Genomic DNA, 16020 nt, shown 5'->3' with positions numbered 1-16020 from the left:
AAAAAAAAAAAAGGAATGAAAAACATTTCCAGGACAACAGTCTCCAGGTCCTCCAATGATTCTTTTTACTTTGCCAAAGGATGGCTCTTAGGGTCCTGATCCAACTCCACTGAAGTCAGAGGCAGACTTTGGCCTGAGTCCTAAACCTACCCTGAAATCGTATTTAAATTATAGGGGGGGGATAATTACTGATCCCCAAACCAAACAGAGGCAGCAAAGCTGAAATCTAAACAGTTGTCACGAGAACATTGATAATACTGAGAAGCCCGGGGAATAGAGGGCTACGTTGCATGACCTTTACTCACATTGGTAAGCACCTACAAGTACCCCCAATGACGTTAATGGGATTAACCAGTGTGAGTAAGGATTGCACAATCAAACCCCTAATGCCTGCTTGTACTCCCTGTAACCAGAGAGCCAACAGTGCATGGTTTTACAGAGATTCCCCTGGGTTGGCTTAGCTGCAGAATAGTTCACCAAAGGGTGGAATCTGAGCAGGGCTGGCTCCAGCATTTTTGCCGCCCCAAGCGCAAAAAAAAAAAAAAAAAAAAAAAAAGGCTGCCATTGGCGGTGGCAATTCGGGGGGGAAGAGGCAAAAGCTGCGATCGCGATCAGCGTTGGCAATTTGGGGGAAGGAAAAAAAAACGCCATCGGTGGCGGCAATTCGGCGGCAGGTCCTTCGCTCCGAGAGGGAGTGAGGGACCTGCCGCTGCCGAAGTGCCGCACGTGCCACCTCTCTCCGTTGGCCGCCCCAAGCACCTGCTTGTTAAGCTGATGCCTGGAGCCGGCCCTGCATCTGAGGTCTCTACCGAGAGCCAGCTCCCCACTGGTCGTCCTAATCACTGAGAAATGTCTGTACAGATAATATTAAGGAATTATGTATCCCTACTGAACATCATGTTCTGAAGGTCTTGGGGATAAGGCAGGTCGCCGGGAGGTGACATACCTCGGAGATGTTCCTTTCGAGCAGGAGGTGACTGACACCTATCTCCCTGTCTGGCCGTTGGTGTATTATCTACCTATTTTCACACTGAGCCAGGGGCGCATTGTGAGATTGTGAAATCGTCAAGAGAGGAAATCCACAGGAAGAAACAAACAGCAGGGGGTGCCCTGTTTCTGAATAAAAACAAAAGATTGGTCTGGTGTCTCTTGGAGCGCAAAGAGAGACGTGGAATCCTTCACCGAGGAGGCAAACCGACAGTATGCATGGTTCATGAAAGAAGGGTCAGTCAGCCTGGCTGTAACGAGCTGCAAGGATTTCGGAAGAGCAATACTAGACATGAGAGTACCTTGTTCGTTACATACAGGCTCTGAAATGCGTACTATGATTTTATTTTATATGTAACCATGTTTCTAATATTTCTACTTGCTATTACTCAATTCTCTGTGTTTGTTAAATAAAGTGATATTTGGTTTCACGACTAACCTCGCTACGTGCTGTGGGTTAGGGGAGGGTTGATGTGAGGTGGAACTGGTAAGCTGGGGTGCACTGATTTTTTGAAGCAACAAATCTGTGAATCCTGCGAGTGTCCACAGGCCCAGTGACTGGACACTGCAGGCTGACACTCAGAGGTTGGTAGGTGCCAATGTGTCGCTAACCTGGACAGTGACGGCAAGGCCTAGAGGACAGTGCTTGGATTGGCTGTAGCAGTGGAGCTGGGGAGCTGACTCATGGCAAGCACAGACTTCCTCGTGCTAAGGGCAGGTGGTATTGAGATGCCTCACCACCCTGGGAACCCTTGAGAAGCATCACACCCCCTCTTTAGGCCCCTGAAAAACCAGTGCCTCACTGGGGAGCATTCGTAAAAGGATTTCATTTCCTGGCCTCAGTTATGAGGGGCAGAGTTACAAAGGTTTATACCCCGGTAATATGACAGGGGTCAGAATCCACCCTGTACAGAACTACAAAAGTCAGCAGAAGTTGCTTCTCACAAATACCTGACTGGCACTGCGAGCAGCAGTCTCCCTCCGCCTTTGCTGCCAGGCGGCCCAACGGGCAGGATGGACAAGAGCGTCGATAGCAGACCACCTCGGCGTCCCGGCATTCACATTCCTTGCACGGGTCTTCTTTCCATTTCTCTCCATTCTGCATAAGACAATATTGAACGCTTTACATGAGGGCTCTGTTCTCACTGCAGTGATGCCGAGTTCAGCAGCGGGGCTGAATCCAGATCCTGCAACGTGTGATGAACTGTTACAGATCTAGCGGCCAGCTAGAATTTTGCAGAATGAGCCATGATACTAATCAAAGGAGAGCCTCGGCACGAACTAGATGCTTTGTGACCTATAGCAATCCCCAAATAAACCAGAGAATCTAATAGAGTGATAACCATTATCAGCCATATTCTAACAACACAGGAACATATCAATTGCCATACAGTGCTCCATCTTGTCTAGTAGCCCTGTCCATTCCTGTCTTCTAGACTAGACAGTGACAGATACTTCAAAGGAAAGTACAAGAATCTCTATAATGGACAAATAAGCTGCCCAAAGGGGAAGTTATTTTTTCTGAATCACCATCAGTTACCTCGGGGCTTATGACATGAAAACTAAAGGTTTGTGTCCCATATAATTTTTATCAGGTCTGATGTAACCGTAGAGGTTTTCATTATTCCTATAAACATCTAAGCCTTTTTATAATCTTGTTAAGTTCTTGCCCTCAAGTATACACTGCAGCAATGACCTCCACAGGTTAACTTGGCATTGTGAAGAAGTACTTTCTTTTACCAGTTTTTAATGTATTGCCTTTCAGTTTTATTGGATGTTTCCTTGTTCTCATATTAAGATATGAGAGAGTAAACAGGAGCAGCTGATTCACATCCTCTAGACCATTCATACACCTCTATCAAGTCCCCTCTTGTGTCTTTCTCCCCTCTCAGAATGATGCCCTGGTCTTTCCCAAGTGGTTAGAGAGTTAATTTATTAACACTGAATTCCGTTTGCTGTTATGCTGTGCATTCACCGACCTCCATTCCCTCCATCTTCTCTAAGTCTTGACCAACATAAAGAATTTTGTGTCATCTGCAAATTTTGCCACCTCGTTATTCTATCCCTTTCCCCAGTTCATTAATAAATATATTAAACAACACTGTGCCAAGTAGAGACCCTCGGGTCCTCCACTGTTAATCTTCTGCCGTGGTGAAAACTGACCATTTATTGCAGTTGCTTGTTTTCTATCCTTTAGCCCGTCTCTAGTCTATGTCTGCACTTTGCGTCTCACCTTCTTTACGGAGTTTCTGAAAAGCCTCTTGAGTGGGACTTTATCACGTGCTTTTTGAAAGTCTAAATAAGTTTGTGTTGCCTCTTTTTCCTTTAACAACTGTTCTGTTGACACACACAGGGAATTCTAGCAGACTGAAGGGGCACGATTTTCCTTGACAAAAGCCAGTTTTTAGGATGGTGCAGCACACTGCCCTTTCTGCACCCAGCTAGTTTTGTTGGCAAGAGCAGGGGGACAGCAAGGGCTGGGGACTACCCCATTATCCCAACTACTCCCTGTCCCACTTGGGTATGTCTACACAGCTCGCCGAAGCAAGCCTCCCAGCCCGGGTCAACAGAGTTGGGCTAGTGGGGTAGTTCTTTAACAATAGCTGTGCCTATCTAAAGTCTCGGGATGGGGGTGGGCTTCAGAGTCCGAACTGCAATTTCAAAGCATTGTCTACACAGCTATTTTCAGAGTGCTAGTGCAAGCCTCACTAGCCCAAGACTGTCAACCCGGGCTGGGAGGCTCTCTGCCATGGGTTGTGTAGATATATCCTTTGTGTCCCTGGGGCTGTTAACAGGGAGCAGTCCCTACACTCGGTGACTGTAATTGTGCTTGACCCCATAAGAGAGGTGGTAAAAGCACGGGGGAGGCTCAGTCTGGTTCTTAGATGGCCTTATATCATGAAGATTTCTCTATTAAAAAGGATAATGCGTGAGCTGAAATATGCAATATACTTACCTTGATGTGTTTTACTCCACTCACATCAGGGAGCAAGATCTATAGACAGAATGAGATAGGGTCCTGTTTAGAAAACACCTGAATCTTCTACTTCCTGCATCTCTGAAAAGTATTCTGTTAAGAGCTGTTTATTTCTACGTAAGTAGTGGTTAGCGTCATTACTCATCTGTCACACTAATGTAACGTCTCCTATTGTACTTCATCAAAATTGCAGAGTCAATTTCAGAAAAAATGCTGATTGCAAATATCCCTGAATAACAGACTCCTGTTGCAGTGAAAACACTAATCAATGGGGAACATTTTCCGAAAGCTGCACTGAGCTTTGGTTGCGCAGCTCCCATTGACTGTAATGAAAGTCAAACATCTTAAACCCCAGGAGATGCACTGAAAACTTAAGGGTATGTATATAAAACATTAAACAGGAATGATTGATTCAATTTGCTCTGCTTTCCTCTATGTAATAAAAAGAGCCTTAGGAGACTTATGTGGTGCAGAAAATTATAAACAAGCAGATTTTATAAAATGCAAAAACCCTCTGGGTAAGTAATATTAACGGATTATTCTTTTGTAAGACTCAGCAAATAATGTTCTTTCCAGACATTGAGGACATAGACTTTCACTTCTCCAAACCCTCACAAGCATAACACACTGTGTTATGTGTTCCAAATTATCAGGACACTCACATCTTTGCTACGTTCCTCGTACACACAGTAACTACCCCTTGAAATACATTCAGGACAGCACTTCCCCTCCAAATGAATTAATTCTTCATCCTGCAGAGAGAGAGGTTGCAGCAATACACATGAAATTAGCATTTCCAAGCAATACTGCAGAATGCAGAGGCAGAATGGTTATCACACTGGAATGCAATCTTCAATATCCAGTTGCATCTTATCTTCCCTACATCCTACTTCATCTCTGTATGTACTTTTTGAAAAGTGTGTTTAAATAACATTGTGGTTGCAGAACGAACCCCAGAAAAGTTCAGGAAATTCACTGATAAGGCAACTGTATCATCCTTAACTCTTGCCGCTGTAAAAGAAGCCCCCAACCAAACCACTAAAAATACATAGAAACTGGAATGTCATTTTTCACTCTGAATTCCTTGGATTTTACTTGAAAACTTTCACCTCCTTAAAATACAGCTCTCTCGCTTCATTTTCTATGTTCCATTTTTCCCTTAAAGAAAAGACTAAAAATTTTTAAAATGTTCATGGTAAATTTTAAAACATACATTATATTATCTAAATTCTATTCTTGGTTACAATGTAACAAAGATATTGTGATTACACCAGTGTAACTGAGATCATAATTTTGCCATAAGAAATGGAAATGGGGCCTTCCATCTGCTCAAAGGTCTGTTGTCTGAATGGAAGTGAAACATTTACGGGAGAGGAAGAACCTGGATTCGATTTAGGAGAACTAGGTTTAATTCCTGTCTCTGCCTTTGATTCTCTCGGCCTGATTCTCATTTACATTAAGACCTCTTGACACTGCTAAGGTGATATAAAGGGGCCTAAAAATGGGTGTACATATAAAAATTAAATCAAAATAGAGTATTTTAATTCCAAACTAAGTATCCACACAGACTTGCACCAAAATAATAAAAGGTGAACTAACAACCAATTTAGCTATTTCAGGGCAAGTTACTTCGTGGATCAGCCCAAGGATGAGATTTTCAAACACACACAGCATTGGACTATCTGCTGCCCTTGAAGTCAATGGTAAATGCTGACTGCTTTTGTAAATCACACCTTTTAATCTCTCTGTATCTCAGTTCCACAGCTGTAAAAAATGGGATAGTGTTTACCTCCTAGGGGAGCTGTGCAGATTATTCATTAATAGGTATGAAGTGCTCAGTTACTGTGGTGGAGTGGGGAATATTAGTAGATAGATAGTGCTTTCGGATATAGTAAAACCCTGTTCATAGTGAAGTAGAACATTTTCTCATACTGTTTCTATGCACCAGAATTCTAGCTACAGGGTGTGATTCAGTTTCCGCTGGAATGAGTGGAATTCTTTCCAATGACTTAAAAGGGGTTTGTATCAGGGCCTTGATGAACTTCCAGTCATGGGGGAGTTGTTCTATATGTGCAGAATCCTCTTTTCAAATTCTGTTATTGAACTGTATATATATACACACACACACACACGGGAAAACCCCAGCGAACAAAAACTCCCCACGAATGGGAAAGCTGGCTACATCCTTGGGTTCACTGTGCTCAGGGATTGCTGCTCTTGAGTGAAGTGATAGTGAAACACTCCTGGCCACCTACCCTGGAGGGGGAGGTTACATCTCAGCTCCCTAAGTCTGGAGCAGAGTGAAGAGAAAACCGGTGAATTCCCACAATCAAATGAACTGTGGTTGGATTCAAAGGTTTCCATATATCCGCCAGGATTGCTGGATAGCCATTGCTCAATCACTAGTACACCTCTACCCCGATATAACGCTGTCCCCGGGAGCCAAAAAATCTTACTGTGTTATAGGTGAAACCACGTTATATCGAACTTGCTTTAATCAACCGGAGTGTGCAGCCCCGCCCCCTCGGAGCACTGCTTTACCGCGTTATAGCCGAATCTGTGTTATATTGGGTCGCGTTATATTGGGGTAGAGGTGTATCTTCACAATATTAAAACACAGTTAAGGGGCAAGAGGCAAGTATAAAGTTAGACAGTGGCTGAGATTTTCAAAGCCAACCAGGGGATTTTGCCCACGACTCCCATTAACTTCAACGGAAGCATGCGGCTACTTCCCTTGACTGGCTCACAAAAGTCAACTGTTCCGATGAGCCAGATCTTCAGCTGGTGTCAATTGACGTAGCTCCATTATTTACAGCAGCTTAGGATGCATCCCAGTATATTTGTTCATAGAATCACTACGGTATATTTTACAGTGTTCCACTTAGGAAAACACAGCTTGCCAGTTTGGCTACATATACACAAGTGCAGTAGCGTTACCAATGGCAGATTATGCCAGAATGGCCAATCTGGGCCCGATGCTTTGAAAGGGCCACCGACTGTAGTGAGTTGGGCACTATGTTGTCAGTCAATCGGGGAGACATTTCACTTTAATCCATCACTGGGCATTCCTACAAGTGTCTAGATATTTAAACCGTTCTCGCAAAACTCCGTGGTGTATGGTAAGAACCCAGGTCACTAGTATGTACTGTGAACTTTCCCACCTCCAACACACACAGACTCTTGTACAAAGGATGGGGAGGGGGGAGAATGTGTATGGGACATGATTCTCCTTGGCAGTCCAGGGCTGCCTTTTTTGGCAAGACTCAGAAGTGGGAGGCACTATGCGAGATAACTATGTCACTTGCACTCTTGTTTAAGAGGCATTACTCATTACATTCAACATTAAGAATGTGGAAAGGGAGTAAGGGGGAGGGGAGTGTCAGACTGAGCAAAATAAAATGTTTATACATACACACACACACACACACACACACACACACACACACACACACAATACTTTAGATCTTTAAGAATTAAGATTTATCAAAAGTAACTACAACAACATGCAAGGAAAGGAAAAAAACTGTGCAATACAAATGATCTAAATTTCCTCCTTATCTTCATAACATTAGGACCAATCCAAAGATCTGCTGATAGCATGTTAGTCACGCAACACCTTGCAAGATCTGGCCCATTGTTCCCTTTGTGACGGGACTGTTTAGAGAGAGTCTCCAAAGTGGGATGATGCAGAAACAGGAACTTCATTCTCAGGTCTGGCTCAGTCTCATCTTCAGCCACCCATGACCTGTACTCTTCAGAAACGTTCCTGAAAGTGGTCTCTACAGCACTTCATGGAAGGGATGGTAGGAACTAGCTTGATGGGTTATGAGATGCTTCTGACGGCTAAAGTGGTTTTGGTTGAGCAAATCCACTTCCGCAACCACCCTATCCACACCTACCAGACAATTTCCAGCAGCCCCCTTGAAGACTGCAACTCACAGCTTACCTGAGGGCCGCTCAGAGTCACCAGAGACATATTCACTCTGCAATTGCTGGGCAGGTTTTGTTTGAAAGGGTTTTAAAATTAAGCCCTAGCTCTAGTCCCATCAGATGCCGATATGCTAGGTCGAACTACCCAGGATTCATGTTTAAATTTGTGACCTCATTACAATTTAGACAAGAATATGTGACCAGAAAATTAATTTTCCCTTAATGAAGGGCTAAACCCCACAGGCTCCTCGCTTCAATTAAGCTCTGATTTACTGAGGCAGAGGGGAAAAAATCTCAGATTTTGCCTGCAAAGCTGCAAGACTTGGAGAAGAAGAAGAAAAAATGACACCTTACCCGCTTTAAGATTCTTGTATGAGACATGTCATATTATCCCTGGAGTAAATTAATGCATGGCTTGTACTACTGAGCTGGAATTCTATCACAAATGATCCAAGACAGCTGCTTCACCTTTTTGGGAAGTCATATAGGATGCAAGTCTTCAAACAAACTTTTTTTATTTTTTTTTATTTTCTATCCATTTTGGACCAAAATTGCAAAAAACACTTTTCCTGTCTTTTCCAATTCCCATACACCACTGATTTCAATATTACTTATTTTGATGCCTGATTTGGGACACCCGCGTTTGAAGAGGTTTTCCATGGAACCCAATTCTGCCAAGATTAGCGTGCTCTTAATGCCCATTGAATTCAATGAGTGTTAATGGCACTCAGCACCACCCAGGGTCTGTCTCTAACACAGGCAATTTTTTCTCCATAAGAAAGGGAAAGGATCTAATGTGTCAGTAGAAATTAGATCTGCTACTTTATATATTTGTTTATGAATCCACATTTGTCTATAGAGTGATCATAAACGTTGGATGGTCCAATCTGGGGCGGAATACTATGTACGATGAATCTGTATTGGTGAGCATCTTCAGTTGTACTGTAATACATCCCAGGTTGTACTGAATACAAGATTTTCTCTCGTGGGTACTAGTAAGAGTTCAAGGTATGGGAATGTCTGCACTGCACCAAATGGAGCTGCTAAATCATTTTGAACCATGATGGTATGTAATCGTTAGTGTAAGCATTTCATTTTACAGCTGTGTGCGTGTGGAAAGCTAAGTAAAAGAGATACAAATCCAGAAGACTTATTCCCTTGTTCTTGTCTTGTTTATATGAGAAGCTTGACTTTCCATCCAACTACATTCAGAAGTAGTTTAGGTAGTTTTATTTAAGCATTTGAAGGTAACAAGGCAGCATTCCCTTTGACAATAAAAGTTTGGGTCCAATATTCATCTTTGTAACGTCAATAAGAATGGATCAAGAGAGGGAAATACAAAATATTTTTAATATTTAAAGAGATAATGTTACATGAGTTAGCACATAACTTTATTCCTAGATACATGATCTCTGCTCTTGATGGAATGAAAATGTGTTTGCACTGTGTCAGAACTGAACTGTTTGATACATCCATTAAATTAGACTTACTCCAATTCACCTTATATCCATGCACATACCCAGATTTTGGGCTAGACTGTGGGCACAGCCTTGATCCAGGGGTGTTAAATAAATTTTACCATCCTAGGAGTGTTCTTGCCAAGTACTGAGAACTAGAGATATGCATGAAGGCCACAATTCCTTCCCTTCATTACTCTGGCTCTGTAAGCCCAGTTGGAATGAAGCAGATATTAGCCCACTGGTTAGCACTGACACTAAAAGTGAAAGAAAGAAGTTTTATCTAGTGGAGGAAAGTTGATCCAAAAACCTTTTTTCATATACAGCAAATAGATAGGGCCAATCAACCCTACCTAATGCCATTTCTGCACCCATTTACAGGGCAATTATAATATGAACTATCATTTGAGCTCTAAGTAAGAGGTAAATATTTGTATAGTCCATCACAAATCTCCTTCTCATAAACCCTGACTGCTCGCTGTCTGAAAATCGGTAGGGGGTCACTAAGTCTAGTGGCTAATACCTTAGCTAAGATCTTTCTTTCTAGGCCTAGCAAAGATCAAGGGCAAAATTCTTCACAGGTTTTAACAGAACTGGCTGCCTCTGGTCTATGATTTCTGCACCGAATTCAGCACAAGCTCTACTGAAGCCATTTCTTACCAGGTAGATAGTGACAGTGCCGGAGACAATCAAAAAGTTAGGTAGCCACCGATTCACCCAGGCATGCTGCTTGCACAACGCAAGACAGCTAAACCTCCTGCCTGCCTGGCACATACAAATTGACCATCACTTCCATGTTAAGTGCTTTGGAGGCAAGTAAAGAAAGAAAATCAAGAACTGACCATTATATTCTTAAAGAAGAAACCTTTTCTTACCAAGGCGCACTCCACTTTGGCACACGCTCCATTCTGACAAGTGACTTGTCCTCCATCACACGTACAAAATTCACAGCGAGTGCCATTCCACATCTCATTGTGATACCTGATGGTGCCTTCGTATAAGCAGCTTCCTTTGGAAGACACGCACTGCTCGCAACATTTCCCAGGACGCTGCACCTTGTTCTGATCCTAGCAAACATCAATACTCAGTAAGTGCTAACCTTTCAAGCCCTCCTTCAGCCCTTTATGAAAGGGGCGAGTGAGACCCGCAGCGTGATCGTGAGGCCGTGCACTGCTGCATTACCTTCTCACAGGTACGTGGGGTGCAGGCCTGTTTAAGACACTTTGCTGCCCCTCTGTCACATATACAGGTAGTGCAGGAATTTTCCTTCCACTGCTCACCATGCTGTCCAGAAAGAAGATAGATAGATACATATATAAATTAAAAAATAAAGCAGTAACCATCACCACATTCTCTCCTGGAGTATGTATTTCCCTTTGAGTGTAATGGGTTCCTTATACATACATGTACCCAAGTACAGAGATTTAAAAAAAAAAAAAAAGAAACTGCATATTGCTCCATGATCAGGATAGATAAAGGGAAGAAGAGAGGCCCAGATCAATATTGCAGTGTACACGCCTCACCAGAAAGTTGGCCAGAGGGTCAGTCACCTTTGCAAGAGCGTAGTTAGTGCTAATACACCTCTACCTTGATATAACACTGTCGTTGGGAGCCAAAAAAGCTTACCGCGTTATAGGTGAAATCACGTTATATCGAACTTGCTTTGATCCGCTGGAGTGCGTAGTCCCGCCCCGGCCCCACCCTCGAGCGCTGCTTTACCGCGTTATATCCGAATTCATGTTCTATTGGGTCGCGTTATATCGGGGTAGAGATGTACTACATTTCCCTTTGTATACATGACTGAATAATACTAAATATATTCCAGGGGAGTACATTGAAAGCTATGGATATAATGACTTCCATCAATTATTTGTTTTCCCACTTAAAAAAAAATGATGTGTGAACAGTAAGTACCTTATCTAATTTATCCCGTGAACCTGGCTGCAGCTTGCCACCAAATTCCTTTATATTTCTAATCCCTTTCAAGTCTTTTAGCGTCCCAGGAAATAAAAAAAAAAAAAACAGCCATTGTACCAAGTTATTAATGCTGGCAGAAAGTCAGATGTTAGGGAGGGGAAAAATAGAGATGTGCCAGAATTCATGTCAGGTTGTTTTTGGGTTTGGTTCATCAAAGGTTACCTCATACACTTTTCCAGATATGGAACAGGGTTTTGGAATGCACTCTGGGCAACATTTTCCAGGAGACACAGCCATAGCTTCATCCTAAAGATTAAAAAACAGAAAACTTTATTTAAAAAAAGAGAGATGAGCAGAATAACAGTTTGAAAATTAAATATGCAGCCCAGTAGCCTATACCTGTAACTCCTGCGAAAGACATTTATATCTATGTGATAACCACCAGCCACCACAGCCATGAATTAGGGTAAGAATTTTGGGGACAGCGTTGCATTCTGCTGCAAAAGTAGAAGGCCAAGCACAAAGATACTACATCTCATTCTTTGGGACTCTTGAGATAGACACTGTTGGAACCATGATTAAAGAGAAGCAGTATGGTCTACAGGATTAGGCACAAGACTAGAAATTAGGAGATATCTAGAGTCTAGACCTGGTTCTAGACTGATTCACTGATTCACTTTGTGGCCTTGGATGAGTCACTTAACCTCTCTGCCTCAGAGGTTGTCTACACACAAACTGGCACCAGTTTAGTTAAATTGGTGCGGTACAATTCTCTGTGTAGAGACTTACTTCAGTCTAAGGCTAGGTCTACACTACCCGCCTGAATCGGCGGGTAGAAATCGACCTCTCGGTGATCGATTTATCGCGTCCCATCGGGACGCGACAATCGATCCCCGAATCGGCGCTCTTACTCCACCAGCGGAGGTGGGAGTAAGCGCCGCCAACAGAAAGCCGCAGAAGTCGATTTTGCCGCCGTCCTCACAGCGGGGTAAGTCGGCTGCGATACGTCGAATTCAGCTACGCTATTCACGTAGCTGAATTTGCGTATCTTAAATCGACTCCCCCCTGTAGTGTAGATGTACCCTAAGAGTGACTTATTTTGGTTTAGTTTAAACTTGTTGCTAATTGACTTAAACGAAAATGAAATAAGCCTGCTGGTTTTAACCAATAAGAGTGTTCACACAGCCTTTTGCAATGGCTTAACAGAATCAGTCGAAGGCCTGGTCTGCACTAGAAAATTAAGTTGGCTTAACTATGTCAGTCAGGGGTATGAAAAATCCACATCCGAGCAGCATAGTTAAGCTGCCCTAACGCCCAGCGTAGACAGCGCTAGATCGGTGGAAGAATTCTTTTGTCAACCTAGCCACTGCCTCTAGGGGAGATGGCTCACCTATGCTGCGGGGAGAACCCCTCCCATCAGCATAGGTAGCATCTACACAGAAGTGCTACAGCAGTGTAGCTGCAGCATTTTAAGTGCAGACAGACCCTAAAAATCACATTTAGTTAAAAACTGCACAATTCTGCCTGTTGATAAACCCTCAGTATCCTGTCAGTGAAATGGGGACAACGATATTTACACCAGTATCTACCTCCTGCCGCATAGGGATCTTGTGAAGATTAATTAGTTAATCTGCGTAAGGTGTTCTGAACATGAAAAGTGCTATAGAAATGCTAAGTATTGTCAGCTCCTGCTTCATGAGATAGCATGTAAGTCACAAGCTTCCAAAGGGAGAACAAAGATGACTTTCATAGAATCACAGGGCCTCGAGAGGTCATCTAGTCCAGTCCCCTGCACTTGTGGCAGGACTAATTACCTAGACCTTCCCTGAGAGTTGTTTGTCTAACCTGCTCTTAAAAATCACCAGTGATGGAAACCCTACAATCTCCCTAGGCAATTTATTCCAGTGCTTAACCACCCTGACGGCTAGGAAGTTTTTCCTAATGTCTAACCTCCAAAGGATGGGCTGGAGAGCCAGAAACCTCCTGGGAAAGTTCATGGTGGTAATTCATGGATTTTGCCAGGAAAATTCTAACAAATGACCCTTTATCTGACTTGGGTTTTGGGGACAACCTCTTGTTCCCACTACACTCCCTGGAGACAAGCAAGCGAAGTGAGCTGAAACTACCAGCCACTCTTTTCATGTTCCACCAGAAGCTGCCTGCTGGCTGCTCAGGCCTAGGGAACTTTCACTTGCAGGGCAAAAATATCCTGTGCCACCACAGAAGTGCATTTTTCCTCTTCTCTCCTGGCTCTTTGATGGTGCTCACTGTACAGAGCATGGAGAGCTAAACGAATCCTTTGATTACACACACGGACCGTACCTTTTCCCACAGATAGTGCCATTCGAATAAAGGAGTAAAGTACTACTCCAGTTGAGTGAGATTGGCGGGATCTAGCCCTCTGAAGAAAACACTGACAAAAATGGCAGAAGCTTCCTAAGTTCCTTCTCTGCAGTGAGGCAGGAGAAAGACTAGAGAGAAGGGACAGCACATGACTATCTGAAGGACAGCTCTCTCTTGCTTCCCATTCTGCCTGATGTAGCAGGAGAGAAACTATCCGTGTGTTGTGTGCTGTGGGAAGCCCGGACCGGGCAATATTGATATAAATACACAAGCACAGAGCACTGAAAAAATGATAGTTACCATGAGCAGTATGGGATTCTTGCCATTACTGCTAATGCGCTTTCCATTAGGGCACCTTGTTAGGAAATCTATGGAACATTATCAGAATTAGCTAAAGGGGATTTTTGGTACATTAAATTGGATGCTTCTAGCTGATTAGTCTCAGATACGTCATGGCAACAATGTTCTGGTTCCAGTTTCTATTAATTAAGTTTTAATGACTAACTGATTAAACATTAGTGCAATCAATCAAGGGATAACTTAAGTACATTTAAGAGGAAAAATTCTAAACATTTAGAGATTTTGCTTTAATTTGCTCTAACCAACACCACTTAATCTCGTAATATTAATTACACATCTCAGTATGAAGCATGAAGTGATTAGTATTCAGAGAAACAGCTGGGCTTTTTTCAAACAGGAGCCAGTGTTCATTACATGAACACCTGGTCCCAAAGCACATAGGCTGGCGAGCACTAAAGGAAAAAGCTTTATGATCGGTGCTTTATTTTCCCAGTTCTAAGGTGGGAACCTGCCTCACCACACACCAAGGGAGACAATTCTGGATTTGCGACTGGAATGCGCTTGACGGGGAAACAAAAAAATCAGGAAAACTACAGCATCTCGAGAACTACAGTAAAGCAGAACCATGCAAACTCCCTAGAAGCTGGTTTCTTATTTTGCAGATGAGTGTGGTTGCACATGAGCACTGTTAGGAAGCCCAGGAAGTGAAAAGTCCAACCAGATCCCTTGCTCTTTTTTGGCACTTTTTGCCTGACATCTACCAAAGATAAAATGTATCAAATTATTTTACAATATATAAAGTACTAAGTATGCTTTTGATTATCTGGATTACCCAGCATACTGGAATTTTTTTAGTTAATGTACGTACAGTACTTTGAATGTGAAAATCATTGTGTAGGTACTAGAGAATCATGACTGTCATCTTAAGCAAAGAACTGGGAGCCAGAAGTGCTCTGATTCCTTAATTTGGGCTAAATTACTGACTCGCTGGGTGAACTCGAGCAAGTTATGTCCCTAGCATTGCTGGCTCCCAGGATTTGCTGTAATCAGTAGACAACACAGTCACCTTTCGGGAGTAATATTGTAAAGCTGGCTGAAACTTTTAGTTTGAAACATTTTTGTACAAAAAAATTGCTTTTTCATCAAAAAGGAAATTATGGTGGGAAATGTCCATTTTCAACTAAATTTTGGGAAGGTTCTTGTCAACAACAACAACAAAAATCGGTAGGTTTCATCAAAAGCTCAAAAAAATTTTGAAGAAACATTTAAATAAAACTCCTTTGCGTTTTACGAAATTGTTCGCAGGATCAAAAAATATTTCCTGACCAGCTCCACAGAATTATCTGAATTACAAAACAAAAGGCACAGCTGGTGTTTACAATATATTAGTCTGTAATATGATTGGAGGTTATAATATATTAGTCTGTAATAGCCTGTAATGGACATGGCTGGAGGTTTGGGGGGCTTTTATTTTTTTGTGGAGCGTACACTTCTACATGATTTTCAAAAGCCTCTTTTCTGAATCATTTTTCCTTTAGCCTGCCAGCAAATATGTTCTTTTGAGAAATGCAAATTTCCCCTGGCAAGGAAAAGCTAATAAATTGCACAAACCATTGATAGGACAGTTCTTACCTCGCTGCACAACATTGGCTGACATTCGGCTGTGAAGCACTGAGTTTCCCCATTCCTGCAGACACATTTGGAGCACTGGCTGAGGTGCCACTCCTCGCCATCCCGAAACATTTGGCCGTCAAAGGAGCAGGACTCTAAGAGACAATTAAGACCATCAGAGGAGTGAAGTTCTGGAATAGCCTTTCAAGGGGAGCAGAGGGGGCAAAAAACCTAACTAGCTTCAAGATGGAGCTTGATAAGTTTATGGAGGGGATGGTATGATGAGACTGCCTACAATGGCATGTAGCAAATCTGCAACTGCTAGCAGCAAATATCTCCAACGGCCGATGATGGGGCAGTAGATGGGGAGGGCTCTGAGTTACTACAGAGAATTCTTTCCCAGGTGTCTGGCTGGTGAGACTTGCCCACATGCTCAGGGTCTAACTGATCATCATATTTAGGGTCAGGAAGAAATTTCCCCCAAAGTCAGATTGGCAG

At 42.8% G+C, this 16020-nt stretch overlaps 1 protein-coding gene across 6 annotated transcripts in view; it reads right to left on the bottom strand.

Moving 5' to 3' along the window:
* Positions 1-16020, bottom strand: part of FRAS1 (Fraser extracellular matrix complex subunit 1) — a 294329-nt gene that overhangs the window by 168229 nt on the left and 110080 nt on the right. For 5 of the 6 annotated variants that reach the window (XR_004645979.1, XM_034772627.1, XM_034772626.1 and 2 more), the window contains 7 exons: positions 15544-15677; positions 11491-11574; positions 10534-10635; positions 10227-10418; positions 4627-4716; positions 3944-3982; positions 1939-2086 (listed from right to left, as the gene is read on the bottom strand). Coding sequence is in view for 5 of the 6 variants with exons in the window: in XM_034772627.1 (XP_034628518.1) it covers positions 1939-2086; positions 3944-3982; positions 4627-4716; positions 10227-10418; positions 10534-10635; positions 11491-11574; positions 15544-15677 (789 nt within the window). In the remaining variant the exon portion in view is untranslated. The remainder of the gene's footprint in view (positions 1-1938; positions 2087-3943; positions 3983-4626; positions 4717-10226; positions 10419-10533; positions 10636-11490; positions 11575-15543; positions 15678-16020) is intronic. The other variant, XM_034772625.1, reaches the window with a different exon arrangement.

This window comes from Trachemys scripta, chromosome 5 (genome assembly GCF_013100865.1).
Source record: "Trachemys scripta elegans isolate TJP31775 chromosome 5, CAS_Tse_1.0, whole genome shotgun sequence".
In the NCBI taxonomy this organism is placed as follows: domain Eukaryota; kingdom Metazoa; phylum Chordata; order Testudines; family Emydidae; genus Trachemys; species Trachemys scripta.
This window is presented reverse-complemented; position numbering and strand designations above follow the sequence as displayed.